Source organism: Thunnus albacares, chromosome 21, assembly GCF_914725855.1.
Source record: "Thunnus albacares chromosome 21, fThuAlb1.1, whole genome shotgun sequence".
NCBI classification, from domain to species: Eukaryota; Metazoa; Chordata; class Actinopteri; order Scombriformes; family Scombridae; genus Thunnus; species Thunnus albacares.
Genome location: NC_058126.1, coordinates 15,874,442 through 15,891,186, shown reverse-complemented (window position 1 = coordinate 15,891,186; position 16,745 = coordinate 15,874,442). Strand labels below are relative to the sequence as shown.

At 39.6% G+C, this 16,745-nt stretch overlaps 1 protein-coding gene across 4 annotated transcripts in view; it reads right to left on the bottom strand.

Annotated features, from left to right (window-relative positions):
• myripb (myosin VIIA and Rab interacting protein b) overlaps positions 1-16,745 on the bottom strand; it is a 114,821-nt gene that overhangs the window by 14,654 nt on the left and 83,422 nt on the right. For all 4 annotated transcript variants that reach the window (XM_044340048.1, XM_044340047.1, XM_044340049.1 and 1 more), the window contains exons 5-8: positions 3,065-3,151; positions 2,212-2,309; positions 1,842-1,922; positions 986-1,147 (exon numbers count right to left, since the gene is read on the bottom strand). In XM_044340048.1, coding sequence (XP_044195983.1) covers positions 986-1,147; positions 1,842-1,922; positions 2,212-2,309; positions 3,065-3,151 — 428 coding nt within the window. The remainder of the gene's footprint in view (positions 1-985; positions 1,148-1,841; positions 1,923-2,211; positions 2,310-3,064; positions 3,152-16,745) is intronic.

The window sequence follows — 16,745 nt, the reverse complement described above, 5'->3', positions numbered from 1 at the left end:
GTACTTCTCACCAACCTGGCACATTTATTGAACCAATGCTATTACATGTGAGCTGGAGAGGGTTTAACATCAGAATACTGAACAGGTAAACTGTCATCTTTGGTCCACTCTCACATATCAATCAGAATTAATTCATGCTTGGCTCAAATCACATTTTCATGCTTTGCCTCTGCCTACTTAAGGAGAAAATCTGCTATAAAATATTTCAAAACAGTGGAAAAAGAGCTATTAGACATGCAGCTGTGGGTCTGTTTTGTTGCTTGGTGGTCTATGTTTCCCCTTGTTCAAAGGAAACTAATGATAAAACTCAAAGAAGGCATATCTCTGCCAAGTCTAATTAGTTATTTCAATATTAAAAATTATTTTTACATGTTTAATCTGCAGCTGGATCTGAAACCGCATCAAAACCCAGATCATGCTGATTTTTGGAGAATACCCTAATCCTGGGAATATTACAAGGATTAAGTGTGCCTAATTTCAAGCAAGTCAGACTCTTGACCAGTCGATTTCGCTACAACAACTACATGATCCAAAGACGACAGCAGGAAAAGAAAGAGAATTGAATGCAAAATGGGACAACATCCTCCCCTCACATGTGACACAGTGTTACAGAAAAGTGAAAGTGATTTTCTGCCAAAAACAACATTTTCGTGTTTTTGAAACTTGGCAAAGACACTGAGACAACAGCCGGTCCACCCGGAGGACTCCACATCAGAACACAGATAGAGGAGAATTTTACTGTATGTGCTCCAAAATGAGGAGCCTGTGTACTAGAAAAAACAAACCACCCTTCTTTAGACACATGTTGCACAATAGAGAAGCAAATCCTTCTGGTGAAGACTCAGCAGGAAAATACTGATGAAAATGTGTTCACAGTCTGAAAACAAAGAACAAATGGTTTGAAAGAGGCATCAGGGAGGCCACATACATCATGTGGAGGATTGACTTTGACATTTATTCTTTGCTGCTGACAGCGCTTACTGACCCAGAGGGAGTAGGAAGTCTTGAGGGGATCCTGTGGTCCTTGTGAAGAAGCTTGAGGCTGTGAAGGGGAGGGTGGTTCACTGGACTGGATCAGGGACTGAGGCTGAGGCCAGACAAAGTCATACTCTGTTTGCATCTCTGAACGCTTCCTCCTCTGGATGATCTGAGAAGGAAAGTAGAAGGAAGAAGATCAGAGTATATAAACTGTGAGAAATGTAAGCATATGGCATTTAAAGAAATAATGAAAATAATAATAAATGCAAATTGGAAACTTAATATGCAATCCCACGACAGCTTTTTATTCTTACACTTAGCCATGAATAATTTGTTATAACTTTATAATCAATAATCCAGCTCCCACTTAAATTTCCATGTAATATTATGCACTGACAACCTCAAAGTGAAGATAAAAATAAATCCTTTTTTTTTTTAATTCCACAGACTAAATGGCCAACAAATGTTAATTAAAACTGAAAAGCAATCAAACAACTGTGTCTCCATTTAAAAAAAAAAAAATTAAAGCAATTGTCATATGAATTTTAACGTACTGGTATTATTTTCAAAGCCTTTCTGCCCCTTTCTCAAACTGTTCTGTAATACCAGTTTCAAAAGAGGCAACGAACTGCAGTCATGTTCATTTACATTTCAATGTTCTTGAGCTATCTCTTCACCAAAATGTAATGACAACGCAAAAGCTTTTGATTAAAATTTTGATGGTCTACTGTCAGTCATTCTGTCAAGGTAAAGACCTAAGTTAACGACATCTTCATTTTCCAGTGTGCATTAACTTTTGAATTAGGTTAACTATACATGATTCTGAAAAATAATCATGTATAACGCACTCTTACCCAACCTACTTTTTGTACAATAGTTGTAGCAAGTTCCTCTATGAGCTCCTCTTTGTGGTCCCGCAGATACCGAGCCTCATTCTGCTTCTCCTGCACACACACACACACACACACACACACACACACACACACACACACACACACACATTTATTCAAAGTGACTGCGAATTACCAGTCTGTGCAGACGCCTTAGCCAAAAACCATGACTGCATCCCGCTGATACTGAGACCGAGAGGGAGGCGAGGAGAGGTGAAGTAAGAGGCCATGACAGAGGAAGCGGGGATAGAAATTGGGGAGTGAAGAGCAGAGAAGAAATAGAAAAGCACAAAAAAAAAAGGAAAAAAGGAGAGGAAGAAGAGGGAGCGGAGGGCTGTCTCACCAAGCTGTCACTGAACTCCTCTGCCTTAGCGATGGCTTCCTCTATAGCCTCCTCAGCGACACGCAAGGCGACTGTGAGCGTCTCTGCCATACTGTGTCCTGATATAACACACATGAAACACACATAAACATCCAAACATCCCCTAACGCACAAACTTCCCCCTATCTTTTACCCATAATTGAACCAAACTGTAAAAGACCAGTTTTTCTGTCCATGTGGTCCATTTAAACACAGTCAAAATGAAAACATAGATCCCACACACACACACACACACATAGAGAGAGTGTTTGTTTGTTTGTTGGCCTCTCAAGAGCTGCCATTATCGAAATGGCAGATCTTGATCATTGCATAAACAACTCATAATTATCAGAAAATAAATTATGTTAGCGTTACTGTTATATTGGGACTATTTGGTTGTTGTGTACTTGTGTATGACGGCGTGTGCATGTAAATGGCATCTAAAAGGGTTGTGTGTAGTGTGTAGGAGGGCATAATTTAGTGTGTGTGTGTGTGCATTTGTGCGAGAAGGCAGTTTAATGTTTAAAAGACGACTGTCGCTCTGTGTTTCAGCTCATTTTAGTGCAGCGTAGCTCTGATGTACTTCACCCCTCACACATGCCCTTTACAGAATGGCCTCTATTTGTTAAGGGAACAATTAATGAGCAATAAACATAAAAGCTCAACCTTTTAAGAAAATGGGAAAAAAAAGGGACAAATGGTGGAAAAAAAAATCAATAAAGCTACAAGAAACAACTGTAAAGTGGCAAAGATAATGTCGATTATAATCGTGGCTGAAATTACCCATCTGCACTGCCTCAAAATGCCGCATGTTCATCACCACCGCATCTCTCACCTTCACTCTGTTTGTAGAAGGCAGAGTCACTGCCACAGACGCTGCCATCATTGTCGTTGCCGGTGCTTCCCTCGTGAACGCTACTTTCTGATAAAGAGAGAGAGAAAGAGAGAGAGATAAGAGCTGTCACTCTGTCGCCTGTCACAAACATGCAAATACTCTGCTCATATCATACCATATAATAACGTAGCGGCATACTTTCATTTGCACTGTTGCAACATTATAAGTAGGTTACCCTGCATACAAAGCCACTAAAACCCCTTTTTGTACTCTTGTCAACTAGTCAACTCCATTTTGTCATTCTGTCAGTTGTATTGTGTTCTTCTTCATGCTTTTTCCCTCTGGCATAAAAAAACATCAACAATAACAACAACAACAACAAAAAAAAGAAACAAAATGACAGTTGAAAGAGAGTGACAATTCATCTGATAATTCTCTTTGACTTTCAAACAAATCACACACTTGCACTTATCACAGGCATATTCTCAGTGCACATAACCAGTAATGTTTTTGTACATTTTCTGTACAGCTCATTCAGGCCAAGTCTCAAAAGAATTAGTGCTGCTATATTTACGTAAACACTTCCCCTCAGACAAACTGCAGAATCTACAGTTCTAGCAAAGGGACATTCGTGTGACCTAAATGGAAATTTTGTGATTATAATTCTTAGACAGGCCTACTTAAAGAGCACAGGGAGAGATTGAGAGTAAAGTGGAGATGGTGAAATACCCAGAGAAGGTGTAGCGGTTACAACATTCCCGCCTTTGAAAACCACATACTCCCTTTGTGGCCCATTGATTCATGTTAGATATCTCTCCTGTGATTCCCGTTTATTGTGGCCTTCTCAACAGCCAGGCTGTAAAAGTGAAGACAGTGTACATGGATGTGCATCTTATTAAGAAGACAAAGTGTCAGCCAGCATAGGAGAGGCATCCACCAGACCACCAAGGTAGAATATAATGCTATTGGAAGAAGGGAAGTAAGCTCCAGACACATCTCACCTCCTAACTGCCATACCATAATCATCCTCAAACCCAGCTCCAGACAAAACACAGGAACATCCACTAACCGGAGCCAAAACGCAACCAAGCTTTTGCTCTAAAGCTTCAGCCCCTGCTGCTGACAAAATACAAAAACAACCAAACTCCATGACACCCATCCTTGGCCTGTCTCCTCGCCTCAGCCACTAATCTAGTCAGCAGCGTCTTGTTCCTGCTTCTGTTTAGAGTTTCTGGCTGAATGCACAGAGACATTCGAATGCTGCCGGTGGTTTGGTGAAGCCTGCCTTCAAGGAGCCAGAGCCACTCACCAATCTCTGCCATAGCTAACAGCAACACAGCCAAGAAAACAGCCCGCCGTTACACAGCCATCACTCTTCCGCACCAAAGTGTCGCCACTGGATGAGAACTCTCTCACCAGTGTGTGACTTGCTAAAATATATATATTGTGCAAATATCAGCATGTTACTTCATAAAATGATTTCAGAAAGGGTTTAATGAGACCACAGTCCATAAAAATGCAAGGCCAGGCATTCAAAAAACAAATACATCAGAATCTAAGAAGCTGGCATTTCTTTTTTTCCCCCCCTTGACAGCAGCAGTAACACGGCCAGCTGTCAGATATGTTATACTATTCCAGCTTTACTGCAAAACGAACTGCTGTTTGTCAAATCACTACAACGTTTTAGTGCAGAGCCTGTAAGCATACAGCCGGCAATCACAAACCCTTACATTACTTCACTTTGACATGCTGTAACTCAACCAGAAAAGACAATCTTTGATGTTTCTCTACCCATCTAACTACAGGCAACAGCTGCCTTTACAGTCACCTCACCCTGAAGGAGTGTGTATTTGATTTCATGCCGCCCATGCTGTGTATTTCCACTTACGGGCCCAGTCCTCCCAGTCACAGCACGGGTGTAACAAGTCTCCAAACCATTACACACTCCAGCCGTCCTTCACACTCCCAGAGTTGTCTCACTCTGACTGAAGTTGCGTTCAACAGAGCTGTACTGTTCTCGCTTGGTTAGACCTGAATTATAGTTTCTGGCAGTGTGAAAAGGGACAATAGGTGGGGAAATTACCTGCTGCAGCTCAGGACAATGTAGACACAAAAGGACTGCTGTCAGGGAAAGTGAGCTGCCTCGCAAGAATCACACATTGACAGGCAGGCAGGTAACGCAACACACACACACACACACACACACACACACACACACACACACACACACTCACAGACAAATAGGGAAGCTAATACAGAAATAAATAGACTAATAGACCCTCTGAGGACTGTGCACCATGACACTTCATCCCACGCCAACTCCAGACTCACAGCACACAGCTCGGTACTGTTTGCATCCCAACACTAACCTCTGAAACAACAGCTTGTCAGCAGAACTTGGCGATTTGCAAAAAGAATAAGCCAGTTCTGTCAATCTGTCAGTCATACGGATGCAGCCAGCAGGATGCTTTCTTATGTGGCATTCTTGTGTTTATCTTGGACAAGCAAGGAAATTGATCTGGTATGTGTTACTGTCTACTGGGACTGAAGAGCATTTTATTACTGTATTGCCTTCATTAATTTGTCTGATGCAGTGATGGAAAGTAACTAAGTGGATTTCTGCAGTATAATTTTTAGGTATTTTAACATAACACGAAACATAAACATATTTGTTAACTTGTTGTGCTCTCTGGTGGAGACAACACTGCTTCTAAACTACCTCCAACATATTTTTGGCATTTCTCTAATTTCTTGTTACACACACACACACACACACAAATACTGATACATCTGAGCTAATAACTACCAATATACTATATCAGTCTGGTCAATACATCAACTCCAACTTACTATCAATAGTTTATATTTTTACTCCACAACATTTCAGAGGCACATTTTAAACTTTTTATACCACATTTATTTGAAGGCTATAGTTACTACCAATTCTACTTTGCAGAATGAGATTTCATAAATAAAACACGCTCATGAAATATAATGGATCATTACAGATGACCCGCCAGTATATAAAGTGCCAAAATGAGCTCCAACTCAACCAGCTACAACATCAAAATGCTGCTGACATGTTAACGCATCAATAATAGCCATCAGATATAAAATATGTAAATTAATACTGAAAGGGGAAGGGAAACTTTGCTTTGCTGATTTTAAAAGTTTTTTTAAAGTCCCCCTCCACTCAAAAATATGTTTTTCTTCTTGTTCCCACAGTTGGATGTTTGAGCTTCACTGTGCAGAATGATGTACGTGCAGAGTTTAACACTTGAAGGCTGTTTTTACATTCAACTTCTGAAAGAGGGAAGTTTATCTGAGCTCATTGAAAATCAGATTTTTAAGGATGGGCCTATGAGCATAATTTGTGACACAGTTTTGAAGCTGATCCTGGTCTAATATTCAACTTACACAAGTGTGATGTGGAAACTTGAACCCTCTAGTGCACAAACAATGAGATTGGACTTTACAGTGAAATAGGAGACATCTTGTATCCATCAGTTAAACTTCTGAAATGAAATATATTTGTATATTTATAGATTCTGGTATTTTTAATGAGGGAGGAGTAGATGCCATTTTAAGAATTTTAAAGTGGTAATTATTCATTTTTTTGTGGAAAAACCATATTAGACACACATTGTTCCAAGCAGAGTCATTTTATATGTCTTAATACATGTCTGGAGGGGACCTTTAAGTAGACAAATTCTTCTTCCACCACTGGTCACATGTGATATTATGGACACCATGCATGAATAAACGTGGTTTAATTATGTGTCTCACAGCATTTTTAATATGTCATATTGCTAAAGGGAGTCACCACATCATCATTTTGTTTGTCATTCTCTCCATTCATGCCTGCTGTTCATCCATGAATCATATATGTCAAGGCAGCTATGATACACTGAGTTAGTGATTACTTCAGTGGTTGGCCCAGACCGGCATCACTGCCTCGTTGCTACAGAGGTGATGGAAGGTCAGTGTGTGTCTCTTAGTCCAGCACATTCCTCCTCACGTCCAACTTCCATATTTCCTCTCTATGACCATCATCTCACCTTTGTTCCTCACTGCTTGCCACTCCACCGCTCAAGGGAGTGGATGAGGAAATCGCTCAATATCACCATGGTAACTGCACAGATGACAGCGGCAGCCTGCATCTGCAAGGGTGTGTGTTGTTTCATGTACAGTACATGTGTGTGTGGGAGATATCAAGGGCATGCTATTGGATCTTTTTTTTTTCTTTTTTGATATTAATATAGCTAAATTGTTTAGTTTTCCAACAGCTTTTGTCAATGATTGATGTACAGTACAAGTACATTTTGTAACTGAAAGCTGTTAGCACTCGGCGAAGCAGATGTGATATCAAAATCAAAAGTCTGCATATGTAATTTTGTTGTATGTTTTTATTTTGGAGTTTCTGTGTTAGAGGTTCAGCACCAAGCTGGCCAACCAAGTCTAATCCTCACTGGATAACTGATATGATTCAGCCTTCATGTAAAGTATATAGGCTGTGTTTTTACACATTCTGTAAAACATCCTAATGAAGACCCTGCACCAAAACATGCTGATGATTCTTCCAGTTAGTCACCTAGTGGTTTTTTCGCCCATTTAGGCCGTTGTTATTATCATTATTTTTTATTTTGTCCTCTCAGAGCTCTGACATCTCCCACTTATTAAAAATTCCAGTCTCTGGTGGTAGTGTATTATACGACTAATGCACACATAGTTGAAAAATATGGTTTAATGGGACCATTTCAAACGCTAAAGAAATCAGTCCAATGTGGTTTTGGCCCAAAAAAGTGTTGGAAATTTTGCAAAATTGCAAATTCTCACAATGTGGGGATTAAGTTGAGTGAAATAAATAGAGTGTCATAAAGATAGAATATGTGAAGAGACAGAGAGAACAAAAGAAAGAGTGTGAGAGTGTATAAATAAATGAGCCAGTAAAGCTCCACTTAGAGCTAACGTTCCTGAAGTGCCAGCAGCGGCAGCAGGAGGAGGAAGGAGAGTCCAGACGGTTTCCTTTTAATTACAATGCAGCATCTGGCAGCACACACAGTCTCATAAACAGCGTCCTCAGAACAACGGCTGAAGCGACAGGATGTCTGTTTACATCACGACAGGCTGGGAGGTTGAGAAAAGTAAACAAGCCTGCATGTTCATTTGTCTCTTTTATTTGGGAGTTTTACTCACCTTTTGTTGAGATGTTGCAAATGTAATCTCAAAACTGTCATAAAAACAAACTCAAAGACAAATGAAGTAGGGTGTTTAAAGACAAAACTGCACCCTTTCGAAATTATAATAATAATTGTATTCATATACTTATTACTACCATCCGAATGGTGCTTGCAGCATTCACAAGTATGTGTCTTTATGTGTGCATGCAGAAATGAATTGGTCCCAGGGCAAACATGCCCTTTAAAGTTCAAATGATGGAAGTGGAATGCAAAATGAATGAGCAAAATGTCTCCAATAATTAGCAATTAGCTTTTAGCATTTAATTTCTACATTTACATGCAACTACTGTCACCTGCGATCCACCATACCAGACTCAAAAGAAGCCCTAGGCTTTTTTTCCATGTACCCAAATCGGTCAGCCATAGCTGTGCTCCACAAGCTCACACAGGGATAGCTATGCTGAGCTGCGCTGCCATGGTCCTGTCTGGTAGCAGGACTGGCCGTGGCTAACCTGTGACAAACTCCCCCTCCCAAACAAGTTGTGTTTTGTGCAACTCAAAATGTGTGGCTGCACAGCTATGTCTCTGTGTTCAGTGCTTGTTCACTCTACTTTTGTAGTTTCTAAGTGAATCTGAGCTTTGGAGTTTAGTTTATCTCTTGCATTTTCTGATCGCTTTCAGCCATATCAAAGCTTTGTTAAGTTAATGCTGATGAAAACATTTTCTGCTTCTGCTGCCTCACATTAAAAACTTTCCACCATCGAAAAAGCAGAGGGCTTTTATTAAGTTTTTACGTTTAAGTTCTAGGAAATTAAATATGTCACCAAGTTAGCAACGTTTGTTAGCGGTGCTATTCTTCAACAAAACAAGTCTACACAACCACACTGTGGCCACAGTAAGATGTTAGATGACAAGTTGCAGACAACAGATTCTTAATGTATTTTCTGCACGCCTCCAACATGTCATCAAGGTAAACAACTTCTTTTAGCTTGCCATGCTGTACAGTGTAAAAATTCTCACCAGAAAAGAAAAACACGCCAGCAAGCAACTGTTTTTGTCATGGTTCAGTGCGACTGTTACCTTATACATAGACCAGACTGACTGAATGACAACTGTACAGCTGATAAGGTCAGAGTTTTCAGTCTACACTGACGTGTATTCAGGCAAACAGACATTTGTACATGGGTGAAAAAAAGCCAGTTTCATCCCTGACACCAAAGTGGCCCTAGCACTGTAGTTGTTTGCTTTTCGTCAGCAGTGGCTTTGGGCTTCTGTTTAACATTCTGCCCTCCAATCCCTACAGACACAACACTGTACTCTGAGTCACTAAGCTTTCAGCTCAAAGATCACAGATACCGATCCAAAAAGTCACAATACGCTTGAGTATCTGAAGTTACAAGTGTCTGAAGTTCTTGAGCCATATTTAAGTAGGTTTATCTGTCAAGGCAGTGTAGAAAGCCTTAAATGACTACAAACCTCTTGAAAGACAATGTGAATCAGTAAGTCCTTCTGCTTTGCTCTTTTGGCAGAGCAGGAAAGAGGCAGAACAAGGTCACTGTCTCTATTGTCCTGGCACTGACTCACTTTTCTTGGTTATGAAAGAATACTGCTGTCAGTTCACATGAAAGCAGCGTTTTATTTGAATTCATTTGGCTTTGCTGCTCACAAAAGCTGTAATTATGGTCCAGAAGCAAAAAAAAGTTAATGAATTGGAGATTCATTATCTGACCTTGTTCGGTCCACACAAAATGGCAACTCTTGCAGCTGCTTGTCCAGCAAAGTAACATAAAATAAAAGCTGGTCCGAAGAGCGAACTAGGATTTCAGAAAGACAAATACAGATTAGAAGGCAATCAGTGGAGGATTACCCTCCAACAGTTCACCTCTTACTTGTCAAACTGCAAACTTTGGAGTGCCCCAAGGCTCTTTTCTGGGACCAATTCTATTTTCATTATATTTCTCCAACTAGGTGATTCATTCATAGGCATTGCATGGCCTACCATTTTTATGCTGATGATCCATATCTACATGTAGAATTTACCCAAGTTGAATTAGGGCCTGAAAACCTCACAAGACTAGCTTGTCCACCATAAAATATATAAAAAAACTGGATGTCTGCTAACTTCTTTCAATTAAATTTAGATCCTTATCATCGGCCCTGACAATCTGCGAATTGATTTAAAGTCTCTTTTCTGACAACACTAAGTCTTCTGTCAAAAGGGATATTGCTAAAATCCATTCATACCTGAGCTTCAGAGACACCAAATCCATCATACGCTTTCATTTCCTCATATTTGGATTCCCTTTTTTCATATTGCCCCTGAAAATGTATTTTTCCCTTAATCCCTTATTCAACTTGGGTAAATTTATCTGCATTTGTGTATTTATGTATTTTTCCTTCCCATTTTCTTTTTCATTTTTTCCTTGTAAATCTCTGGCTTTGATGAGTGATTATCAATTAAAACTCAGCGATGATGTCACTTGAAAGGTGGCAGGCTCTGTAACATTTTGTTTATTCTTTATCCTCTGGGTTCGATTTGACAAAAAAATATCATACAAAGCTGTTAAGCAGCTCAAACAAAAGCCCCACATGTCAGACTTTGACACCAGCTCACAGAGTGACAGAGACAAAAATCAAATGACGATGTAAAACTCACATCCTGATCAACACCAAACATGCAATTACTGATCCAAGAGCAATCTGACCACCAATTTTCAGCCAAACTCAATTAAAAACTCACATTTTTACAACTCAACTTAGTACATGATCTCTAGTGATTTCTCTGGTGACAATTTTTCTACACATCCTTTTATTGACTGTAGACCTATACGTCAAAACCTGCACACAGAACATACAAACACAAGCAAACACAAAGCACACTTCCTTTTTGCTTCTGTCTTACAGAGATAACAGATAAGTTACAGAGACATAACTTATACATAAGTGAATCATATCTTACCAGATAATAAAGTGCATCACTGCATTATTTGATGCTATCAGTTCTGATTGTGTCTTTTGTATTAAAGCCAAACATATAGTGCAAACACACAAGGACATTAACTCTTTCTTTATCATATTGAAAAGGCGACTGCAGCAATAAAAACTTTCAAAACATGGCACTCCTTTTTTCTCTGCTTCTCTTCTTTCTCAATGTTCTCACAAGAGAGAATAGCAATGTTTGAAGGTGATGATATGTTTGACATTTCTAAAGTCACCGTTATCTTATTGGATAGGTGGGAATCCTCCCACAGACATTTGGAGGGATGTGAGGGCAAATACAAAGGGCAGGAGAAAAGTGGGACAACCATAATCCCTCGTTTGAGATGAATGAGGTTTAAAAAAAAACATCATTCCAGCTTTTGGTACTTCATAACAGACTCATCACATTGCATTTCATGGCAAATTTCATGATGCTGTACCATTAAACCAGACTAGAGTGGTAGAAAGTGATGTATAAGAATTACACGGTGATGGAGATATTAAATGAACAGCTGAGCCGTTAGAAAATGTACAAGTATTAGCTTGTGTGCTTATATCCATTTATCACGGTGGAAACAAAAATAAAATACATTTTAGAGAGATGCTGAGCCACCAGTAATATCTGCAATTTGGGCTCATAGTGTGTATTCAAAACTGAATGCACACTCTTTAAAGGAATAGTTTGACATTTTAGGAAACACTCTTCTTGCTGAGCGTTAGATAAGAAGATTGATTAACACATTACATTTGTTTAATCTGTACAAAAATCAAAGTGTACAAATGACACACTGTGGTTTTACGGGGGGAGTTCTGTGAGAAAATAATTTTTTGGCCTGTTGCAGTAACTTCCTGGAGACTATTGTCACTGTGAGGTTGTCCAGCACATAATCCTCCCCTGTAAAAATACTATGCAACGTTTTAACACTTTAGTGGATTAAACAAACTATATGCAGTGTTAATTAGTGGGCTTTGGAGGTGCTGGTAGGTGAATATTGTTAAATTTGGACATAGCCAGGCATTTCCCAAAATGTCAGTCTATTCCTTTCAATGGAGTTTCAAAGTAACAAACTTACATATTGTTTTTTACTCTTATTGACATACACAAATCCAAAATAAATGTGTTTAGACACTTGCAATGATAAGAATTAATACTATATTGATTTATTTCATTTAAAAAAAGTGACATGTGCTTGTTTTACTTCAAAGAACTGTTTCTTCCTCTAACCTTTTTTTTCCAGGACACTACAGTGGCTCCACTGTTTTCTGTCACATCTAATAATTTCAGTATGTTGACACGTATAGCCTCTCATCCACCACAGCCTGAGAGTGTTTAATAATGTGGCGTTCAGGATAGATTAATGTATGAGTAAACACAAGTGCTGCACATTTATTTGCTTCATTTCATGCTATACTGCCGTCAAAGGCGTTAATTACTAATTTAATAGGTACTCAGATGAGTGCTTGGCATCTGCCGATCCACTTAATGAGAGAGGTTCTTGGGTGAGGTCTGAAAAAAGGGAAATTTAGCTGTTCACGCAGAAAGTAAAAAAGATGGATGATTCCCTTAAAACCTTCTCTTTTTCTTCTCTGATATATTTGTTCTTCTTTATATGGTTTAACTATCCACAAACACTTAATCCATGTTTAATGAGAAAACCCTCTAGGCGAAGAGTATTCGTTTCTCCCTTCCACCGGAGATGACAGACATGAAAGTACAAATCGCTCTCTCCTTCTTCACCGCCTGTTGGTTTGAAGGTCACACATTCTCTCTGGGGACATGATAGATGTAAAACAGTCACATCTCTCTTGCTGACTGTCATGTCAGCTGCCATTTCACACTGGCGTACAATTGATTTCACTAGCACTGGTCCCTTGGTGATAAATAAAGAAATAAGACATTTTTAACTGGGGTACATATAAAGGCAGCCTATCTTTCATATATAGATGGGAATATTTATGACATTGTTTTACATTCCTGTGTGGCCGCTTTTCTATATGCATGAAGAGAGGAGACCAGTATTAAGACACTGGCAGAGTTTCTGGGCTACATTATAAAAGCTTTTCCTCTCAGGGCAAAGACCAAACAGGATGGTGTAACATCAGTTTGTTAACGAGCAACATCTTTATCTAATTGATTTTTTTCCAATCTAGTGCTGATTTCCTTGCTTGGGGTAAAGTCTCATTGTTTTCTGTTTAGTTGAAAGCACAGAAATCATGATATATCCATCATGATAATCTGTTACTGTGATATACTTGTCAAAACACTTGTGCCTGTCCCATTATTTGCCACAAAATAGGTTTTAAAAGGCATTTTCTTCAATTCAGATGAATGAAAAACCCAATCCTATTTTTGCTGGTTGTAGCCTTGGCTTCCTCTCGACAGTTTGATGTATCACGTGAAGGGTGAAGGATGGAATCAACAAGATATTTCAGTGTAAACACACACAGGACAGCACAAAATGGAAAGAAATTATACCATAACTCTCTCTTTACCAGCCAATAAATCGTATGTTTTCCTATATACACAGACAATATCCGACTTAAGCTTTGATATCCATATATAGTACACACAAGCAACATACACATGCACACACATCACAGTATATCCATAATCATATTGCAAGCTGGCCAGTCAGTTAGCCAGATAGTGGTGATGCGAGTATTTGAGAATTGAAAGCTGTATAATCTGTTGGGCTCATGTGAGCTGCATGGGACACCAGCAACCCAGTCATATAATCCTTCCTCCTCCCCAGATGATGTAAGAGAGGAGAGGAGAGGAGAATAGTCCAGCAAAACATGGAGGAAAAAGGTAGAGAGTGGAAAGGGGACAGGAGAAGGAGAGGAGGAGAGATGATTGGGGAAGTGGAGTGGAGAGGAAATCAGAAAACACTCACGTAGCAGCGTAGAAGCTACAGCTACAACAAAAAAAATCATGATTGTCCTTCAATTCAACCATGTTCATCTAGTTCTTTGGCTTTCCTGTTAGTGTGTGTTTATTGTTTTTATGTGTAATGTTTTTAATGCTGCCTTGTTGCAAAATAATATCCTCAGGACAATAAAGACTGAACTAACATACCATGTTATTAGGCAACATAAGCTTCTTTCTGACCAACATATTTCTAGATCCCCAATGAGCCAACACTAGCTATTTTTTAGCCATCAAGATGGCTATGTCGGGTTTCACAATGGCTAGACGTGCTGTCTGCTGAGAGGAAAATGTAATAGCATTGCTATAATAACAGAGATTTAGCATTGCCAGCTATTTATAGTATTCCTCTATTGTGTGGGTTGCATGTTAGCAGATGTATTTTCTTATCATTGCTTACTATTACTTTTGTCTCACTTTGCATTTCAAGCCCAAGATAAACTTCCCTCGGTTGTGGTCTTGGTGAATTCCTAAACATTCCCTCATCTCAACCTTATCCAGTTTCCCCTCAAGTCTGACCTGATTTATCCCCTCTGTGCTCTCTTGTGCTCTCGGGGGTGGGGTGGGGGGGGAGCGGAGGCTGGATAAAAGCTGCCCTGCTGCTGTCCTGCACATGAACAATTAACTGAGGACGCAAAGTGGCCTGAGCCACCGTAGGGATAAACTGGCAGGACATGTCTGCGGGTAAACCATCACCGGTGACACGCTCACACACAAAGCAGCATGTCACGCACGGAAAACACACACACACACTAAAGTGAGGGATGACTGGACTTATTCACATTCACAGGTAACTCTTGACATATCCATCATGATAATCTATAACTGTGATATACTTTTCAAAAGACTTGCACCTGTCCCATTATTTGATAACCTGATGCGCCAGATGGTTTGTTACACAGAACCATCTGAGAAGTCATACTTGGAAACTGTTTGCAAAAAGGCAAGCACTTTCAAAAAATACTTGGCGGGTGATTGGATGAACCATCAGTCTATCACTGTCTTACCTTGGAGGCAGCTGGATTTGCGATGCTGACACAAGCGCATAACTTGAAGCCTGACAACATGGATTCTCTCGTGATCTTTGTGATGTCATAATTTTGCAAATCCAGCTGCCTCGCAACGTAAATTATTCACAACAAAAGGTTTTAAAAGGCATTTTCTTTCATTCAAATACATTAAAAACTCCATCATATTTTTGCTGGATGTAGCCTTGGCTTCTTGTGGACAGTTTGATAAATCACATGAAGGGTGAGGGATGGAATCAATAAGATATTTCAATATAAACACACACAAGAAAACACAAAATGGAAAGATATGATACCATAACTCAGGGAAAAATCTTTACCAACCATAATAAATTTTATGTTTACCTACATACAAAGACAATATCTGACTGAAAGGTGCTGTAAGCAATATTTTTTTGTTAAAATAAATGTTAAATAGCTCTACATTCTGACAGCCATCACTGATATAGTGTGGTCATTAACATGGGTCTCCCAGTCCCTCCACTCTACAGTAAACAGAAAATACATTTTCTGATATCCTGTTCCCACTTTATCCAATCAGGAGAGAGAACTCCACAAAGAGGCAGTCCTCTCTGCACGTTCATAGGCAGGTAGCAGAATTTCAGTATGATTGACCATGGCAGAACAGGTGAAGCTACCCATTCCAGCGCTGCCAAGAACAGCTTACACAACCAATATACCAAGCAAATCCATACGGCTGAAGAAAAGAAAGAAGAAAGAAAGTTGCCAGGAAAAAAAAGAGACAGGAGTCATGTAAGACCCGCATCTATATTGGTGTGGCCTTCGATTGGTGGAAAAATCTAAAAGTTTTGAAAGGGGTTAGAAAGCGATGCGCAGCTAGCCATACTACATCTTGATAGATAAGCCATATTTTACTCTGCAGTAGCTAAACAGATATTTGCCTAATATTGCTGTGGTGAGGACTGCTGCATGTTCATGTGGTGATGTAGGGAGGAGGGAAGGGAGTGCTAACTGCAAGAACAGACAGGAAGTTAGTCAAAATGCTGATATCACTTACAGCCCCTTTAAGCTTTAATATCCATATACACACAAGCAACATAAACATGCACACACATCACAGTATATCCATAATCGTATGGCAAGCTGGCCAGTCAGCTAGCCAGTTAGCAGGAGCAGCGAGAATTTGAGAATTGAAAGCTGTATAATCTGTTGGGTTCATGTGAGCTGCATGGGACACCAGCAACCCAGTCATATAATCCTTCCTCCTCCCCAGATGATGTAAGAGAGGAGAGGAGAGGAGAATAGTCCAGCAAAACATGGAGGAAAGAGCGAGAGAATGGAAAGGGAACAGAAGAGGTAGAGGAGGAGAGGAGTGGAGAGGAAATCAGAAAACACTCACATAGCAGTGCAGAAGCTACAGCTACCACAAAAATCATGATTGTCCTGCATTGGAAGGATGACTAGAGTGAAATACAACTATGGTCATCTAGTTTTAGTCTTTGGCTTTCGTACTAGTGTGTGTTTACTGTATTTATGTGTTTTTAATGCTGCCTTGCTGCAAAATAATATCCTCAGGACAATAAAGACTGAACTAACATACCATGTTA